This window comes from Labeo rohita, chromosome 16, assembly GCF_022985175.1.
Source record: "Labeo rohita strain BAU-BD-2019 chromosome 16, IGBB_LRoh.1.0, whole genome shotgun sequence".
Classification (NCBI taxonomy): domain Eukaryota; kingdom Metazoa; phylum Chordata; class Actinopteri; order Cypriniformes; family Cyprinidae; genus Labeo; species Labeo rohita.
In genome coordinates this window covers 27,649,343-27,665,273 of record NC_066884.1, presented here as the reverse complement: position 1 = coordinate 27,665,273, position 15,931 = coordinate 27,649,343, and the positions used below count along the sequence as shown (strand labels likewise).

The window sequence follows — 15,931 nt, the reverse complement described above, 5'->3', positions numbered from 1 at the left end:
TTACAGGTCCGGAAAGAAGCGTTACGCAGGATGCTGGAACAGGAGAGACAGCTGCACATCAGAGAGCTCAGCAAGATCGGTCTGGCCATTTATCAACAAAGAACATAAACCATAAATCATTAAAAAACACTCCAATGCTGAACTCAGACATTCATTGCTTTATATACACACGTGGACAAAATTGTTGGTACCCTTCGGTCAATGAAAGAAAAACTCACAATGGTCACAGAAATAACTTTAATCTGACAAAAGTAATAATAAATAAAAATTCTATGAATGTTAATCAATGAAAGTCAGACATTGCTTTTCAACCGTGCTTCAACGGAATTATTTAAAAAAATAAACTCATGGAACAGGCCTAGACAAAAATGATGGTACCCCTAGAAAAGACTGAAAATAATGTGACCAAAGGGACATGTTAATTCAAGGTGTGTCCACTAATTAGCATCACAGGTGTCTACAATCTTGTAATCAGTCAGTGGGCCAATATATAGGGCTCCAGTTAGTCACTGTGTTGTTTGGTGACATGGTGTGTACCACACTCAACATGGACCAGAGGAAGCGAAGGAAAGAGTTGTCTCAGGAGATTAGAAAGAAAATTATGGACAAGCATGTTGAAGGTAAAGGCTACAAGACCATCTCCAAGCAGCTAGATGTTCCTGTGACTACAGTTGCACATATTATTCGGAAATTTAAGATCCATGGGACTGTAGCCAACCTCCCTGGACGTGGCCGCAGGAGGAAAATTGATGACAAATCAAAGAGACGGATAATCCGAATGGTAACAAAAGAGCCCAGAAAGACTTCTAAAGAGATCCAAGGTGAACTTCATGCTCAAGGAACATCAGTGTCAGATCGCACCATCTGTCGTTTTGCGCCAAAGTGGACTACATGGGAGACGACCAAGGAGGACACCATTGTTGAAAACAAATCACAAAAAAGCCAGACTGGAATATGCCAAACTACATGTTGACAAGCCACAAAGCTTCTGCGAGAATGTCCTATGGACAGATGAGACAAAAATTGAACTTTATGCCAAGGCACATCAGAACACTGTCCCTACTGTGAAACATGGAGGAGGCTCTGTTATGTTCTGGGGCTGCTTTGCTGCATCTGGCACAGGGTGTCTTGAATCTGTGCAGGGTACAATGAAATCTCAAGACTATCAAGGGATTCTAGAGAGAAATGTGCTGGCCAGTGTCAGAAAGCTTGGTCTCAGTCGCAGGTCATGGGTCTTGCAACAGGACAATGACCCAAAACACACAGCTAAAAACACCCAAGAATGGCTAAGAGGAAAACATTGGACTATTCTAAAGTGGCCTTCTGTGAGCCCTGACCTCAATCCTATTGAGCATCTTTGGAAGGAGCTGAAACATGCCGTCTGGAAAAGGCGCCCTTCAAACCGGAAACAACTGGAGAAGTTTGCTCATGAGGAGTGGGCCAAAATACCTGCTGAGAGGTGCAGAAGTCTCATTGACAGTTACAGGAATCGTCTGATTGCAGTGATTGCCTCAAAAGGTTGTGCAACAAAATATTAAGTTAGGGGTACCATCATTTTTGTCTAGGAGTTTATTTTTTTAAATAATTCCGTTGAAGCACAGATTTTTTATTTATTATTACTTTTGTCAGATTAAAGTTATTTCTGTGACCATTGTGAGTTTTTCTTTCATTGACCGAAGGGTACCAACAATTTTGTCCACGTGTGTATATACATTTACCATATACATTGTTTGTACAGTATGACAGTTCAAACTTTTTTTGTTTCCTCTGTCATTACAGACACAGCTGTTCAAAAGTTTAAAAGAAGTCTCTTGTAGTAATCAAGGCTGCATTTATTTGTTCATGAATACAGTAAAAACTAATATTTTGAATATTACGATTATAACAACTGCTTTCTATTTTAATAGATTTTAAAATGAAATTTATTCTTGTAATAGCTGAATTTTCAGCAGCCATTAATCCAGTCTTTATTCATCATAAATCTTAATATGCTGATTTGGTGCTTAAGAAACATTTCTAATTATCAATATTGAGAGCAGTAGTACTGCTTAATATTTTTGTAGAAACCGTGATACATTTTTTTTTATTTCAGGATTCTTTGATGAATAAAAAGTGCAAACAATTAGAAATAAAAATCTTTTATAAATGTCACTTTTGATCAATTTAATGCAACCTTGCTCAATAATAATTTCTTTGTAAAAAAAAAATCTTATTGACACCACACTTTTAAATGCTATGGTATATGGGCCATTCTACAGAAAGTCAGAGTTGGAAATGTCTTGAAAAAAAAATTGTATGTACAGTAACATGTGAAAGTTGTGAATAATTTTAACAAAATAAGAGAGATCATACAAAATCCTTGTTATTTTTTATTTAGTACTGTCCTGAGTAAGATATTTTACATAAAAGATGTTTACATATAGTCCACCAGACGAAAAAATAGCTGAAATGATTAAAATAACCCCTTTCAAACCCTTGAACCCTTTCCAGCAGTGACTATGATTTTGAGATCCATCTTTTCACACTGAGGACAACTGAGGGACTCAAACACAGCTATTACAGAAGGTTCAAACATTCACTGATGCTCCAGAAGGAAACACGATGCATTAAGAACCAGGGGTGAAAACTTTTGAAAAGGACGATGTCCAAATTTTTCTTATATGGCTGAAATTTAATTTGTTTCCATTTAATACTACCCTTCGGAAGCAACAGAAGATACTTGCATGTTTCCCGGAAGACAAATTAAGTACAATTTACCTTGATCTTCAAATTCAAAAAGTTTTCACCCCCCGGCTCTTAATGCATCGTGTTTCCTTCTGGAGCATCAGTTAATGTTTGAACCTTTTTTAATAGTTGTGTTTGAGTCCCTCAGTTGTCCTCAGTGTAAAAAGATGGATCTCAAACTTATACAGTCACTGCTGGAAAGGGTTCAAATATGCTGAAAATTCTGCAGGACCAATAGACAATGGAACAATGGACTCATGAACAGCCATCACAAAACAAAAAAACAGTCATAGATCATTCAGGTAACCACAATATTAAGAACGAAGGGTTTGTTGTTTTATTAATTTCTGCTTTTTTTTGTCTTGTGGAGTATATGTAAACATCTTTTATGTAAAATATCTTACTCAGGACAGTAGTACTAAATGAAAATAACATGCATTTTGTATGATCTCTCTTGTTTTGCTAAAATTATTCACATTTTCACGAATTCTGCAAGTGGTTCCCAAACTTTCACGTCACTGCATGCAAATCGTATAATATCCAAGGTACATATTTCTAGTAATTGTGCAGTTAATTCTCATATTGTCTTTTTAGAAAGTTTTGGAATATTTGTCCCCTCTCCAAAATTGTAACCCCCGAAACACAGTAATATATAATTTAATTAGAAGGGTTATATTGACCTATTAAGATTTTGCTTACATCTACATTGTAAAATATATATTTTTTTATATTTAGTTTTATTAAACTTTTTTGAGAGGTAAATCAATAACATCTACATTTTTAACAATATTTCAAGTTTGATTTATGAGATTTGTTGTATTTGGAATCCAATTTTTCTTTGTGAAAGGCAAATGGTTGATCATATGGATTTCAAAGTTAAGGATTCATTAGTTTGAATATACACTGAACCATACACCATCTTATTTGATAATTCAATACTTTATTTTTGACAAAACATCCCATGTTTCAGTAGTGACTGCGCATTTTCGGTAGCAACCACATCACATCACAGAATTTTAACTTGCATATTAAACCACTAAAAATTTACATAACTGTACTAAAATTTTGTTTATTTCCACAGATATGATAATTATGCGTTCCCTTTTTTCACTACCGAATCAGTGATTACATGTTTTGGGCATGACGGTTTCGGTAGTGACAAATTTATGAAATAACCAGAGGTGGGAAGTAACGAAGCTATTCGCTATTTATTTTTCTGACTTCTTTTTACTTCTTACATTTTTACACAAATATGTACTTTCCACTTATTACATTTTCAAACTAGGCTCGTTACTTTAACATTCGATAACAAATCTCTAATAAATCATGGATCGGTTAGTCTTTACTGGCAACACGATTCGGCTCGCGTGCACTCTGCGTCTCCACCAAAAGGTTTTTATCAGAGTAATCAGTGCAAGTGACTCGAGAATGGAGTGGAAACGCCCAGGTGGATCATAGAGGCAAAATTCTGACCTGTTCAGGACTTCAAGTGCAGGTCAGTTTCATCACCTGTAAACAGGCTGCTAAGAGTTCCTAGCAGTTTAATGCTTAACTAAGTAAACAAAGACAAAACTACAGCAGTAGTACTATAAACGAAACTAAACTAAATGACTTATAATATTTTAATATGTCCAGAGGGAGCTAGGGCAGATAACAACACAACCCTTACGAAAATTAAATGAAAATCCATTACTATAGTTAAACCATAACCACAAATGAACCATGAACCAGTCTAACCATGAGATGTGTAGTAAAACTATGGTTGTAAATTAAAACCGCTTGTACTCAGTCTGCCAAAAAAAAAAAAAAAGGACCAGACAAAGACTACTGGAGAACTGAGAGTTTAAGAAGGGGAGCAATCAAAGCGACTAACAAGTTCATTAATAAACACAGGTGAACAGAATATAAAATCAGAAAACAAAGGAACACTAGGTCACAGGGCCAAATGAAAACTCAATGAACACATGGACAAAAACTAAACATAACCCTGACAAATAAACCATGTTTGTAAAAGAGAAAAATATGACTCATGATAATGCAATAACATGTTCAGTATAGGATCTTCTGTAAAGATATTTTTGTGATGTAATCATTATTGTACTAATTTTGACATTTAGGCAATTTAGAAAATATAGTTTTGTTAAATCTATAGTATATAAGCCATTTTAAGATTTAAAACAACAACACCTGGTCATAATGTGATACTTTAAATTGAACTCAAATAAAACTGTTAGTGCAAATAGAATATAATGAGGCGGCTGTTTTGCAAGAAGGTGGGGACAGTTGTGCTCATAACAGTAAATGGGAAAAGTGACAGGTACAAGAAAATTAGTGCAAAAAGCAAACACGCATAAAGTGAGATGCAGAGAGATATCACGGAAAACGACGAGACTGAAAGGAACAATGGAAGAGAACGTGCAGTTCAAGAGAGAGCCTTTTTCTTATTTTGCACAGTCCCAGCCTAAGGTTTTAAACATTTATTTAAATGTGATGGCCATACAAAAAAAATAGGGTTGTCCATGGTTTAATTTGTTGTGTGTGTATGGGATGGCCTGGATGAGTATGACATTTTCTGGACTGAAATTTTGCCCCCTGTTCTACATGGAGGTTGTTTAGCCTTGATACATTCATTAGCTAACAAATTTTACATTTTAAGTTATTTCGTATTAATGTGTCAGTATGATGTGAGGTCCAGTTACCAACGTGACACTAAAACAGATCGTACTAATGGGTACTTTTTACTTAAGCACATGTCTGAACCCATACTTTACTTTAACTTAAGTAAAAAAAATGTAGTCAGTACTTCTACTTTTACCAGAGTATTTTTAAACATGAGTATCTGTACTTCTACTTGAGTGAAGGATGTGTGTACTTCTTAAAAACACCCAAAAAATCAATGATGTCACATCGAAACTCCATCAAATGTTTTGGTAGTGACAATTTTAGATACTTTTAAAGCTAGCTCAAAGAAGCTAATCAGCACATGGTTAGCTAGCACAGTTCTGAACAGTGGTACACATATAAAAACTAAATATTATGGAATAACTCTCAAAAAACTGTGCCTAATTGCAAAAGAAAGTTCCTTAAAGTTACATGGATTTTTCAGATTTTTAAACACATTTACGTCAAAATGAAGAAGCCTATCTACTCGCCATGTAGCTTTGAAAGAGAGGGACACATAAATAGTTCCTGATCATAAATTTAGGGTAGTTAAAATCAGTCTCAGCCAGTGGACTAAAACATACACTGTTGCGGTAGTGACATGAAAATGCAGGACACTTTTTAAATTTTTTTTTATATTATGTTTTTTTATAATTTACAAATTTAATTTTTTGAACTTCACTTTTTTTAAAAAAGCGAAAAGATACTTTTAAAAACAAACAAACAAAAAAATTCAAAATTTCAATTCAGAATTTGAAATTTAGGTTTCAGGACAGCCACCTCCCAACTGAAAGTACCAAATAAATGATGATTTTATATATATATTAAGCTTACTTATATTTGAAATATTATTGTGGGTTTCAATAGGTAATAAAAGGATCTTAGTAAACTAAGATTTGAATACTTAAATGCTTTTTAAATGTGTTTTTTTTAGTTGTGGGACAGCAGCTTGGACAGCTACAATTATAGTAAAACTCATCACATGATTCATTTTCATAAGACAATTCATCATGCATGTCGTGACAAAGCTAAATCACAGACTACGAATTTAAAAGACTAGCCTTTAAAAAAGGCAAAATTCTGAGCAAACAGGAATAACAATCATTAAAAAAAGACATTTTTTATTATTTTTTTTTTACTTAAAAATGTACGGCCATCTGAAAACATTCCTGTTTTTAATAATCAGGAATTACAGGTTCCTGTTGTGGCTTTTGGAAGGTCTATTATTGCGCATATTATTTTGAAAGGGTGGGTAAACACTGTTCACATTAGAACACATTTGTGTGTCCTGTTCTGACAATACACAGTTAAATTACCATGAGAAAAGATAGCATAATTTGTACTGTAACTATGCACAGGCTCCCACCTACAAGATCCTTTAAGCAACTTCTTCAGTCAAAAAAGCAAAGGGTAACTTTCAAAAACCTGGTGATTTAAAGGCTTACAGATATGAAAATGAAATGTGGATAAACAAATTAACCAGACTGAAGAATAAGACTATTCAGCACTTAGACACATGCACATTTCTCCACTTAGTTCTACTGCAAAGCTCACAATCCCAGAAACTGCTAATAATTCAATTACATCTTCCAAATACATACCTAATGGTTGTTCAAACTACATGACCTTTAACACTCTGACAGTAAAAACTTCATTCCTCATCTAGTCTGCCTTTTTATTTTTTAAATGACCAGAATAGACACACCCCATCCTTTAACCCTCACGGATCCAGTCTAGCCAACTGTGTGCAGAACGGAACACTACACGCCTAATTCTCCAAAGAATTTTCAGTTTATGCCACAGATAAAAGCTCTAGTGAAATTATGCAATACAGGAAGGTTAAGCACTCTACTCTAAGGTCAAGTTACACAGTATGATGAGCAAACAGACAATTCATTACATTTGTATAAGTACATACAATGGAAGCATAAAATGAACAATAAATTGAAATAAAGAAATGTGCACAGAATAACCATGCTGGCAAAGAAAAAAAAATCTAAATAATTTCCAAATAAAGAGGCTCTTTCACATGTTTCTTCAGTATACATTTATTTTGTGCACTGTTTATAAGAAAGCATATCTTATTTGATGAAATAACATATTTAACGAAGTCAAAAGAGGGGGGTGAAGAAAAAAAAAGAAACTGTACACAGTTCCATTCAGAACATTTTTCCTGAGCACTCCAATGGAATTCAGAAGTTCCTTCACAAAGCTTCTTCACAGCGCACCTGCGCACAACTTCCTGTAAACAGACAAGCAAACAGACTTGTTGAAGAAGATCCTGATTTGTGACCTCTGACATTGAAAACAGCACAACTATAAAACCCTTTTCACATTTCCAGTGTAAATGCCACATCTGAGCAGTTAACAGTGTGTAAATACACCTAAATGCCACTTCAGAAGTGCTTCTGTGCCACCTTTGCAGTGTAAACGTGGCATTAGACTCACTTAGGCCAAGTCTAATTTACATTGCAAAGGTGGCAAAACCGCACTTCTTAAGTGGCATTTAGGTGTCTTTATACACTGTTGGATGCTCTGTTAGGTTTCATACCATCTTATTTAAAGGAATAAATTCAAATCAAACATTCTTACTTTGGCTCATCCAATGTAACATCCACAAATTTGCAGATCTTTAAATCCCTCTCTAGAATTTGCTGTTTCAGACCCTCAATCTCTCCCTCAGCTTTCTTCCTCTCGGCTTCTTGGTCATCTGCAGAAAAACACAGGAGAGCGTGAGACATAAATTATGACAGTGAACACTGACATCAACAGACCTTCTGACAATAAGAACCGTAAAAATACCCATATTTACCCTTTATTTTCTGAAGTGCTTCTTTCGCGTCGTTGCTCTGCTTCTCTAATTTACCCTGAGATGGAGAGAGAGGCAGAGGAGAACTGTGTGAGAACACTTACATGCTTAGGGGTACAGTATGGGTGGAAAAAACTGTAACACAGTTGAGTTTAACAGAGAACACTGTAAAAGATCTGTCACATGACTTGATTTGCATAACAGCAGTCAAATGTACACTGATGGAATGTAATATAATACTGTAAAGAATCCTTAAACATCACAGATTGATTGTTTCAACTATCGTGAGACTCAGAGATGAAATGCACTGTATTTTAGGCATCATAAGTAGAGCAAAAGACGCCTAAAATTACAGTACTGTTCAAAATTGTAGGGTGGAATTATTCCTGTGATTTCAGTTTCACATATCCTTTAGAAATCATTCTAGTATGCTGATTTGCTGCTCAGGAAACATTTCTTATTGTTATCGATGTTGAAAATAGCTGTACTGATGCAAAACTTTTACTGGTTTACTGGTAAGCTGACTATTGTTTCTGTACGTTTTATGAAGCTGCAAAACTGGAAATACCATTTAGACATTTCTGGTGCAGTAAGTGCAACGAAACTTAATGTGTGAATGCATTTATACCTTCATTCAACGCATTTAACTAGAAACCAACCCTGCCCTATTTACAAGCAGTTACTGTACGTCACAAAACTGGATGCTGTTGCAGCATCATAACATTAAATATAATCATATAGTGCGCAAATATAACCATACTTTGCCATAAAGTAAATCTTTTGGGTAAACTTGTGTTCCTAAAACACTGTTTATTGCTTATGCTTTTGGGTGAATTAATATTTGAAGTATAAAACATGTCCATGGACTTAAAATGTAGGTTAAAATGTATATGAATATATAATCAGGTTTCATAATTTTACCTCTTGAATTCACTTTCAGTCCTGTCGTTTGACAAATTATGTACGAGCTTTCATTTAAAATGATATACAAGCCACACATGCACTACTTTTTTACTAAAGTTTTTAAAAAGAAATTAATCTTTTTATTTAGCAAGGATTCATTATATATATAAATACATAAATATATGGCTGATGAAAATTCAGCATGGCCCTTCCAAAAATATAATTAATTACTTTAAAAACATATTAAAACAGATACAAGTTCTTCTTAATTGCAATTATATTTTACAATATTACATTGTTTACTATAGGCTTAAACAAATAAGTCTGGCCTTGGTGAGCATAAGAGACTCCAACGTATTGAACAGTACTGTAAAAATGTATACTAAAATGCAATGGAATGTACCATGATGTAATATGGAATATCACATGTCAAGCCACAGGACATTAACTTCTTAAAAGTATTTTGTGTCACCTACTCTCATATCAGAAACAAAAGAGCAAAAAAAGAACCTGCTATGTGTAAAGGCAGAGAAAAATTCAGCACAAATGAACTAGATCAAGCTGCGATCGATCTCAAGTGAATGAATCAAAATGCATCTGATTTAAAACAGAGAATATGGAAAGAAAAATCACTGGACAGTTCTACTGCTCTGAGATTATTTACACTACCTTCTCAGCTTTGCAGGTGCCTAGCTCCTTTTCAGAATCAGTATTGCTTTTCTTGATGTCGTCCTTCTGTTTTTTAAGTTGATCCCTTTGTGTGATCAGAGGATTAAGCTTTTTATTCATCTCTTCCACTTTCGTCTTGGCTGCCACGATTCCATCTTCCTTCAGCTTCACCTGTTCCCCAGAAACAGCAATGCGTGTTTTCAGGTTGCGGATGTTGAGCTCCTGCTGTATGGCCTGGTAGATTATAACTAGCAGCGCACATAAGGCCAGGAAGACCATTGCCGATATGGCTCTCATCCTGAAGGAGGAAGAAAGAAGCACAGTAGACTAAAGAAGTTCCTCGGGGGAAAAGTTGATTTTGTTTTCTTTCTCTCCCTCTACTCGGTTCTCATGGCAGAAGCGGCAATGCTGTTGACTGAAACCGACTTCACTCCTTGTTCTGTCTTCCTGAAATGTTATTGCTTTCAAACAGTGACAGGTAAGCCTGCCTTACCTGTACAACTGGATGTCTGGGTTTAGCAAACAAGTGTATCTGTGTGTGTCAGAGAGAGAGAGAGAGAGAGAGAGAAACCTCAACTTCCTTGATACTGCTGCTGTGATCTCTGACCAACTTTTCCACTATCTCCACCCACCTTTGTTCTATCAAAGCAAACAGGAAAACAATATAGCAGAATACACATCAACTCTCAGCATTTTTTGGTGTTTGTTCCAATTATTGAATATAACAAGCTGTGCTTCTTTATCTCCTACACAAACAGCTCGAATAGGGGACTAAAGGTTTACAGGTGTGGCATTGTAAAACTCATCAAAATTCGTCAATCATTACAACGTGGTTAAACAGGATGGACCGGGATATTCTAATTTGCATGCCCAACCAACATTGCGTCAAAGTGCATGTCGTCTGAGCATCAAAACCCTTGTGTATTTTTTTCTTGTGTTCTTCTTTTTTTTTCCTCTAAGCCACGTTTAACAGGTGCTCACCTAGTACGTTGAGGTTTCAATGCTCTACTGTGAAGGCTTGGCTCGACAGATGTGAAAATGATTTTGTCCATCATTGTGCTTGGGTTTCAATTCAAATGAGGGGTTTCAAGCGTAGCTAAATAGAGTTTGTTCGATATCTGAGAATATCATAAGCGACGTGAACATGCGCCCTCGAGTCAACTCACTGAACCGACTCAGTGAACGGAGAAGCGTCGGGTTAATAAATGATGACTGCCTATTCTTGATTTTTATGGCGGTTGGCATTCAACTTTTAGACGACAGATGGGAACTCCACCTCGATACCCTTAAGTTACATACAAACAAACAGTTTTATGGTTAAAAAAAAGTGAAGAAATATTTAAAATCCCCTTTAACCCTGAAAAATAAAATGAGTTTCGATCCTGGCTCCAGCCATTGTTTAGGTTTCTGTTCTGGGAATGTATGCAAATTACCTGAAGCGCCGACATTTCCAACAAGATGTAAATCACTTTCAATAAAGGTGAGTTATATAGGTTGTAAATGACGTAATACACATGTTTATAGGCTGAATCATAGCTTAACTGGGCCACATGAAATTACATCAGCATTAATACAAATATAATGAAAAAAAAAACTGTAGCATATGGCTTTTGCAGTAGGCTGAAGATGTAAAAATAAGTGCTGAATCATTTTAACCGGTTCTTTGAAATGAACGGTTCGAAAGAACCGAATCAGGGGGATGAGTGGGACGTCGTACGTCACTGCAAGTGACCGCCAATGAGTTCGCGGGGTGGGCGTGGCTTTTCATAGGTGATGTGTGTTACCTGTAGCGACGTCTCCAGTCTTCTCAAGCACCTCTCAGGTGAGCTGATCTACCGATCGTTAAAAACATCAGACCAGGAAGCAAGCTAACTGAGGATAATTTTATTTACCTACTTCCCAGTTGCGTTAAGGAATTAACTTGAACTTATATGATAACATATTTTAAAATCTGTGGTAAGGTCACGGAGAATACACTGCGTTTTGCTCTTCAACATAATGCTACGGTCTTGTGGGAGGGGCTAGGTTCAGCGACAGGTAACTTTGATTCTCGGTACACCTGCTTGCGAAAGACAGGTTGTCAGTCCAGCTTCCTCCTGAGTCCTCCATCATGAAGTTTCCTGCACTGCTGTTGGGTTTTATTTTGGCGTGTAGTTTGGGTTTCGCTGGCTACATCCATTCCAGACGTAAGCAGGAGACCCAGTTGAGTAAACAGGCTTCATTTCTAGACATTAAGTTCAGAGTGACTAGAGATGTTCTGGGAGAATACCAAGATCAGATGGTCCAGTCCAACACACTGATGGAAAAGACTAAAAAAGAGTTGGATACTCTAACCAAAGACTTATCTGTAGCCAAGACCTTCATAGATAAGAAAAAAAGCGACGTTGCTTCATGTAAAGGAGACAGGGTAAGTTGTTTAATGATTTGTTTTTATATGCTCTCAGCTATTAATATCTTGTAACCGACTGTATGCCTTCAAATCCGTGATTATTCAAATCTGTGATTATTATAACTTGTCTAACTTTTTTTTCTTCAGAAACGATTAACAGATGAAATTGCTGCTTCAGATTCAGAAAAGAAGCATATCCAGAGTAAGTTTCCATCTCTTTCTTTATTTTCACTTTTAACAGGAAGACAGTTCTGACAATTGTAAAGACCTGAGTAATGTGGAGGTAGAAACACAGCTACTGTTTGTATCTCATTGTAACTCAGATTAGCTAGATTTCCAGTTATAGTAAAGCTCATAAAAAAATACTGCCTCCCTACAGTAATAAACGCAAAACCGGTAAGTCATGCCTGGATAAATACAGCTACTGATGTATATTGTTAGTCATTGTTGAGCAATACAGAATCACACTAGTTACACTTATTGTTTGCTGTCATTGTTTTCTGTAACCTCCTTGCCTCAGTGTACAAGAAATGATCAAATCTATAATATGTATAAATCTCTCTCTCTCTCTCTCTCTCTCTCTATATATATATATATGTATATATATGAACATTATATCCACTTTATTCTCTAACGTGGAAGTAAGCCTTAGGGTGATATTTCTGGTTCATTAGCTGCTATAGCTGCTACGGTAAAACTGTTTGCACTGCAAACCAGTGTGCTCATAATTATAAAACATTAAAATAACATGGTAAGACACACCAGTTTGCAGTATCAAGCAGCAAAACAAGCTGTTTCGTACAGCTAAAAATAGCTGGATGCAGATGAGACCGGAAGCCAGACCCATTAAGTTTACAAATGGCCATGCCCGCTTTTAAGGGAAGAAAAAGTTAGATTTAAGTTAATTAAAAACACACACATATACACACATACATACCTTTTTCTGTTTTCTGTTTGCAGGTGAGTTTGTCAAGGAGAAGTCCCAATGGGCGACAGAGTTTGAATCTCTAAAAAGACAATTGGAGCTACAGAGCACACTTTGCAAGTACATCGACAAGAACTCTGAGGAAGGAAGGTGAGTACATTTGTATAGCTATGTGGTATAAATATCCAATCTCACTGGACCATCAGATAAAGTTAGTTGTGGTTAAATAGAGGCAGAACTTGTTGACTTGTCACTGACAGTCATTGTGTGTAGTGTTCAGTGTAAGGCTGTAGGATCATGGGTTAAAGTACTCTTCAGACTGTACATGTTTGAAAACATGAAGCTTTTAAATAAGGATTTGTGTAAATGTATGTATTTTAACTTTTAATATGTAAAATTAAAACACTCTTTTTTTAAATTGACTTTAATTTAAGCGTATTTCTGCTGAGCATTAACAATGCTCCTTTACTTTTCCAAGGAAACTGTGTCACATAAGTGAAGAGCCACAAAAGCCAAAGCCTAAGGAGATTCCAGCGGAAAAACCCAAGGCAGAGGAACCTAAAGCTGAGGAACCCAAAGCTGAGGAACCAAATGCTGTAGAGTCAAATGCTGAACAGCCAAAAGAACATGTGGAGTGAAGAAAAACCAAGTGGATGAATATGTGTGTGTTAGGGACATGGGGAACAATACCACGTCAGCGTCTGCTGGAGAATAGCACTGGACGATATACTAAACCTGCACATCTTGCTCGGGTTGATCTTCAGCATTCCTCAGGCATCCCTGAAATAAGACACACGCATTTATAGCCTATGCACACACAAACTTTGGGTTCAAGGTTTGACTGACAACACCACATGAGGTCTGTCATATTCCTGTTGTTTTCTGACAAATAAATGTGTGGTTAATGAGGAATATGGGATGATGCATTTGCATATACCAATTGCATTTTGATGTCCACTTTACCCACAATTAAATTATGAAAAACATCTATTTATTTTTTTTTTTTAATTCAATTTTCTTTCAGAAAAATCAATGTTGGGATTCTGTGCTTTCTGGGTGCGTTTGTCTTTTTAGCATTTCTTTATTTTCCCCACTGTAGTTTACCTTGCCCCTGTTACAGTGTCATTCTGACCCTCCCTCAGGCTCATGCGTATGTCCCGCTTGTATCGACCAATGGGAAAACTCTGACCCTCTTACTGTCACTCCCAATCATGCTCACTCGGCTCATTGTGCAGTTCTCACAACGACCAATATGAGTCTTAAGTGGAGCAGAAATCTGGTTCTGAAGTTGTACAAGGTGCTTACACTTGCTTTTGCTGTTGTTTTGGTTTAATTCTGAAATATTGTGATGTTTGATGTAAAATAAAAATAAAATCAGAGTACGGTTGGACATTTCTTTTTAAGTATTCTTAAATGGGCATTTGCTGCTGTGTAAAGCTATTTGAAATGCTTGTCTAGTCATTGTCTTAATATGCTCTTTGTCTTACTCAAACACAATGTCTTGACATTGTCTTCAGTTTAATTGCTCATTCTAGGCTGTTTAACCAGTTTGATGGGTATGTAAAAACACAGTTTGTTACCATTAGTGTTTCAGGTGGAATGAGGCTTGTACAGCACCTCCTACTAACAAATTCGTGATAGTATTTCTACAGTTAATCTGTCTCTTAATTTGGATTTTAAAGGAATATATCAGGTTCAAGTTCAGTCCAGAGTGTGTATGGCATAATTACCAAAGATGTTTTCTGAGTTGTCACTTTAAAAAAAAAAAAAAAAAAAAAAAAAAAAAGTAGTTTTTATATGAAGAAATATGAAGCTTATTATTTTATAAAACCACTTGCATAAATTTGTGTTAATATGAACGTGTTTAGATCAGAATGTAACATATTTTTATTATCTTTTTTGTTTTCATTTAACCAAAATTTAAAATTGTCATTATTTACCCTCATGTCGTTTCAAACCTGTTCACTGACTTTAATGTATTAGTGTTTTTTTGTTTGTTTGTTTGTTTTTTGGTCCATATACTGGAAGTCAGATGGACTATATGGAAATGATAGTTTTGTTACCAACAGAAAATATTTTGTTCTGCAGACAAAAAATGCATAGTTTTGGAATTAAATGAAAGCATGTAGCTGATAAGAATTTTTATTTTGGGGTAAAATGTCAAATAAAACTTCAATAGGTTGTTATTGTTAACATTAGTTAACTACGTAAATTAACATGAACTAACAATGAAAAATACTTTAAAGCATTATTAATCTTGTTAATTGAAAAATTTACTAATGCATTATTAAACTCAAAAGCTGTATCCGTTAATCTTTATATGAACCTGAACTGACATGAACTAACAGCGAATAACTAACATTAAAAAAAGAGATTTAAAAAAATACTGTAACAAATGTATTTCTCATTGTTAGGTAATATTAGTGCAATAACTAATAGGACCTTACTGTGAAGTGCTAAATATCTATGTAAAGCATTTCTTTTATGGTTGTTTTAGGGTTTACATTATCATGCACCCAAATAAAATTGAATATAACTTCACACAGACAATGTTAGTAAGCTATTTTTGATGCTAAATCATATTGTATATGTCTTGTGGCTATACTATTGAAACATTTATACTGAAACCATACTGTATCGTAACCTTTATGATTTTGGCTGGATTCGCTTTCTTTGTCAGTGCCTCAATGAGCTCAAATATTTGGTTTTCTTTAAAGAAAGAAAAAGAAACAAAGAGACTAGTGGAAATAAATTGCATATGGAATATTCCTCTAACGCTGCTCATTTTATTAACTTTCTATTTTCAGTTTATCGTTTTTGAAGTTAAGGTTTTGAAGATTCTGCTTTTTGA

General features: G+C 35.4%; 2 protein-coding genes across 3 annotated transcripts; one reads left to right on the top strand and one right to left on the bottom strand.

Annotated features, from left to right (window-relative positions):
* Positions 1 to 7,515: 7,515 nt before the first annotated feature.
* Positions 7,516 to 10,914, bottom strand: si:dkey-87o1.2 (uncharacterized protein LOC796684 homolog). Of its 2 annotated transcripts, XM_051130485.1 has the most exons (6): positions 10,748 to 10,914; positions 10,260 to 10,298; positions 9,767 to 10,064; positions 8,198 to 8,252; positions 7,978 to 8,095; positions 7,516 to 7,627 (listed from the first exon to the last, which is right to left on the bottom strand). In XM_051130485.1, the coding sequence occupies exons 1-6, from the start codon at positions 10,819 to 10,821 to the stop codon at positions 7,603 to 7,605; spliced, it is 609 nt and encodes a 202-aa protein (XP_050986442.1). In that variant the 5' UTR covers positions 10,822 to 10,914; the 3' UTR covers positions 7,516 to 7,602. The 2 variants fall into 2 exon arrangements, with proteins under 2 accessions (XP_050986442.1, XP_050986443.1); XM_051130486.1 differs by lacking the exon at positions 10,260 to 10,298 and having other exon boundaries at positions 10,748 to 10,911.
* Positions 10,915 to 11,563: 649 nt separating this feature from the next.
* On the top strand, positions 11,564 to 14,468 carry zgc:174935 (uncharacterized protein LOC796019 homolog). The gene is made up of 4 exons (XM_051130420.1): positions 11,564 to 12,173; positions 12,303 to 12,357; positions 13,116 to 13,230; positions 13,559 to 14,468. Exons 1-4 carry the CDS (start codon positions 11,877 to 11,879, stop codon positions 13,716 to 13,718), a joined length of 627 nt encoding a protein of 208 aa, XP_050986377.1. The 5' UTR covers positions 11,564 to 11,876; the 3' UTR covers positions 13,719 to 14,468.
* Positions 14,469 to 15,931: the final 1,463 nt, after the last annotated feature.